The sequence below is a fragment of the Echinops telfairi genome, unplaced genomic scaffold (assembly GCF_000313985.2).
Source record: "Echinops telfairi isolate 266 unplaced genomic scaffold, ASM31398v2 ScPeMD7_655;HRSCAF=1070, whole genome shotgun sequence".
Classification (NCBI taxonomy): domain Eukaryota; kingdom Metazoa; phylum Chordata; class Mammalia; order Afrosoricida; family Tenrecidae; genus Echinops; species Echinops telfairi.
Window position 1 is genome coordinate 17,998,720 of NW_022104553.1, and position 2,368 is coordinate 18,001,087.

The 2,368-nt window shown below is 57.0% G+C and overlaps 2 protein-coding genes across 2 annotated transcripts in view; one reads left to right on the forward strand and one right to left on the reverse strand.

Moving 5' to 3' along the window:
• Nucleotides 1-843, reverse strand: part of PRPF31 (pre-mRNA processing factor 31) — an 8,638-nt gene extending 7,795 nt beyond the window's left edge. The window contains exons 1-2 of the mRNA XM_045292399.1: nt 659-843; nt 404-530 (exon numbers count right to left, since the gene is read on the reverse strand). Of these exons, the coding sequence (XP_045148334.1) occupies nt 404-530; nt 659-835 (304 nt within the window). The 5' untranslated portion in view covers nt 836-843. The remainder of the gene's footprint in view (nt 1-403; nt 531-658) is intronic.
• A 1,423-nt stretch (nt 844-2,266) lies between these two features.
• Nucleotides 2,267-2,368, forward strand: part of TFPT (TCF3 fusion partner) — a gene marked incomplete at its 3' end in the record, with an annotated part of 5,761 nt that continues 5,659 nt past the window's right edge. The window contains exon 1 of the mRNA XM_013007988.1: nt 2,267-2,359. Coding sequence (XP_012863442.1) covers nt 2,267-2,359 — 93 coding nt within the window. The remainder of the gene's footprint in view (nt 2,360-2,368) is intronic.

Sequence of the window (2,368 nt, forward strand, 5' to 3'; positions counted from 1 at the left end):
GGGTCACTGGGAGATGGAATCGTGGTGGGCTTGGCCGAGGGAGAACCCACACCCTGTTCAATCACCCACATGAAGTGGGCAACCGATGGTTTTGAGAACACTCACACAGATGGGAGGAACTTCAAGAAGGGGGAGAGGGGGATTCCAGTAGCTTTTCTTTCCACCTCCCCACGAGCTTTGTGAAGCCCTTTAGTACCCACCACCCTCGCCACCCTCCATCCTCAAACATTTCCACCATAAAAATACAGAAACAACACAAAACCCCTGAGCTTATCAGCCATCACCTTTGACCTGAGTCTCCTCCTCACACACTCAGATCCTAAACCCCACCTAAACCAACTGCCTTCGAGTCCCCCCCACCCCATTTGTGGCGGAGCAGAACTGCTCTGCAGGGCGTTCACACCCCAAGTAATAAAAGCGCCAAGGGGCCCCAGTGGACGGCCGCACAGCCAGGGAGGAGAGGAATGACCTTCGGAGGCTTTGGCCTGCTTGCTGATGTACTCCTCAATCTTCAACATGATCTCGGCAAACTGTCGGGTAGGGAGACAGGGGTCAGAAGCCGGGGATTGTCCCCAAGGAAACGCTGCTGTACTCCTTCCCCACACTCCCCCGGGGCCTTTTGTGGAGAGCTGGCCTGGGAGTCATGGTTCCCTCTTACCATCTTGCTGTCCCATAGCTTGGCGATGCTCTTGACCGAATCCCCCGAGAGGTCCAGCTGCGTCTCCTCCTGCACGTCCTCGATGGTCGGCTCCTCCTCCTCCTCCCCATAGCTCCCTCCTTCCTCCTCTTCAGCTGCCTCCTCCAGGTCAGCCAAGAGCTCGTCTGCCAGGGACATCCTGAGGCCTGTGGGGGAGAGAGACCCCGGTCACATCAAGTCCTGTCCCAACCAAGCCCTCTGTGCTCCCGGCAGGACTCTCCCCTGGGACTCCTGCTCCTTCTTCATCAGGGCTTCCAACAGATTCATCCCAGTTCCACCCCAGATATCCAGAAGCAGTGTTTAAAATTTTATTTTAATAAATCACCTTATTGGGATCTCTTACAGTTCTTATAACAATCCACACATCTACTGTATCGAGCACATTTGTACAGATGTTGCCATCATCATTTCCAAAACGTTTTCTTTCTACTTGAGCCCTTGGGATCAGCTCCTCTTTTTTCCCCACCCTCCCACCCTCTTGAACCCTTGATAATTTACTTTCACATTTACACGGGCCACTGTTTCCCTTCACCCACATTTCTGTTGTTTGTCTCCCTGGGGGGTGGGGTTGTATGTCGATCATTGTGATCTGATCGGTTCTAGCCAGATTTGTAAGGTAGAACTGGGGTCATGATAGTTGGGGGGTGGGGGGTGGTGGGAGGAGAGAAAACATTAAAAAACTAGAGGAATGTTGTGTGTTTCGTTGGTGCTATACTGCACCCTGGCTGGCTTGTTCCTTCACGACCCTTCTGTGAGGGAATGTCCAGTTGTCTACAGATGGGCTGTGGGTCTCCAGCCAGATGCAGTTTTGACAAGATCCACCCTCACCTGATTCTTACAGCTCTCTAGAAGAAATCACCCCAGAGGGCGGGGGGTGGGGTGGGGTGGGGGGACGAGGACGGAAACTGATGATGTCTGAGGTGGACAGAGGGGAGGGGCCTGATGAGGAAAAGGGCACGGGGGTGGGGGTGGGGGGTCTCTCCACACAGGCACAGACACACACGGCCTCCTGGGATGAAGGCCGTATCCATCGGTGGTCCTGCCCTGATACTGCTGCTACGGCTCCCGAGTCAGGCCCCTGAGCACAGTGCCATGTGCACAGTGGCCCCTGTTGCCCCCCAACTGGTTGCAGATGGAACCGCGAGCCAAGAAGAGCCCAGGAGCTGCTACTGGGACACGGGCTGCCTGGGCCCAGTCTTGCAGGTTTCCACGGACAGTGGCTGGGGGCTGCGGCAGGGGCGGGGGTGCCCTGGGTCTCCTGCCAGGCAGGTGAGAATTCAACTGCCCCTGGAGGTCTCCGTGCAAAGGCCACGTGGGTCACTTCCAGTCCCCAAGGCCTGGCCTGCGCTCCAGAAGCAGCGGTGACCGCAGGGTGTTTGTGGGGTCGTGAGCTGTGTGTCCAGAAGCACTGAGTCTCTCCCCCTGCAGCCTCCTGGGACTCAGGGGTTCACTCACATCCTGACCCCCAAGAACTGTGCCCTCCCTTCCCCTCCAGCCTTGGCTTTGCTGGCGGGCCAGGGTGGTGCTGGCCAGCAGGGGCTGGAGCAGTCACCTGGGACCATGGAGTAGATGGCTGAACAAGGAGAAAGGAAGGGCCTGGGCGCTGTGCTGGCCCGGACCTCTCACCTCGACTTCTGTGAGCTGAAAAGCCACCTCCCTCTTGTGGGAGCC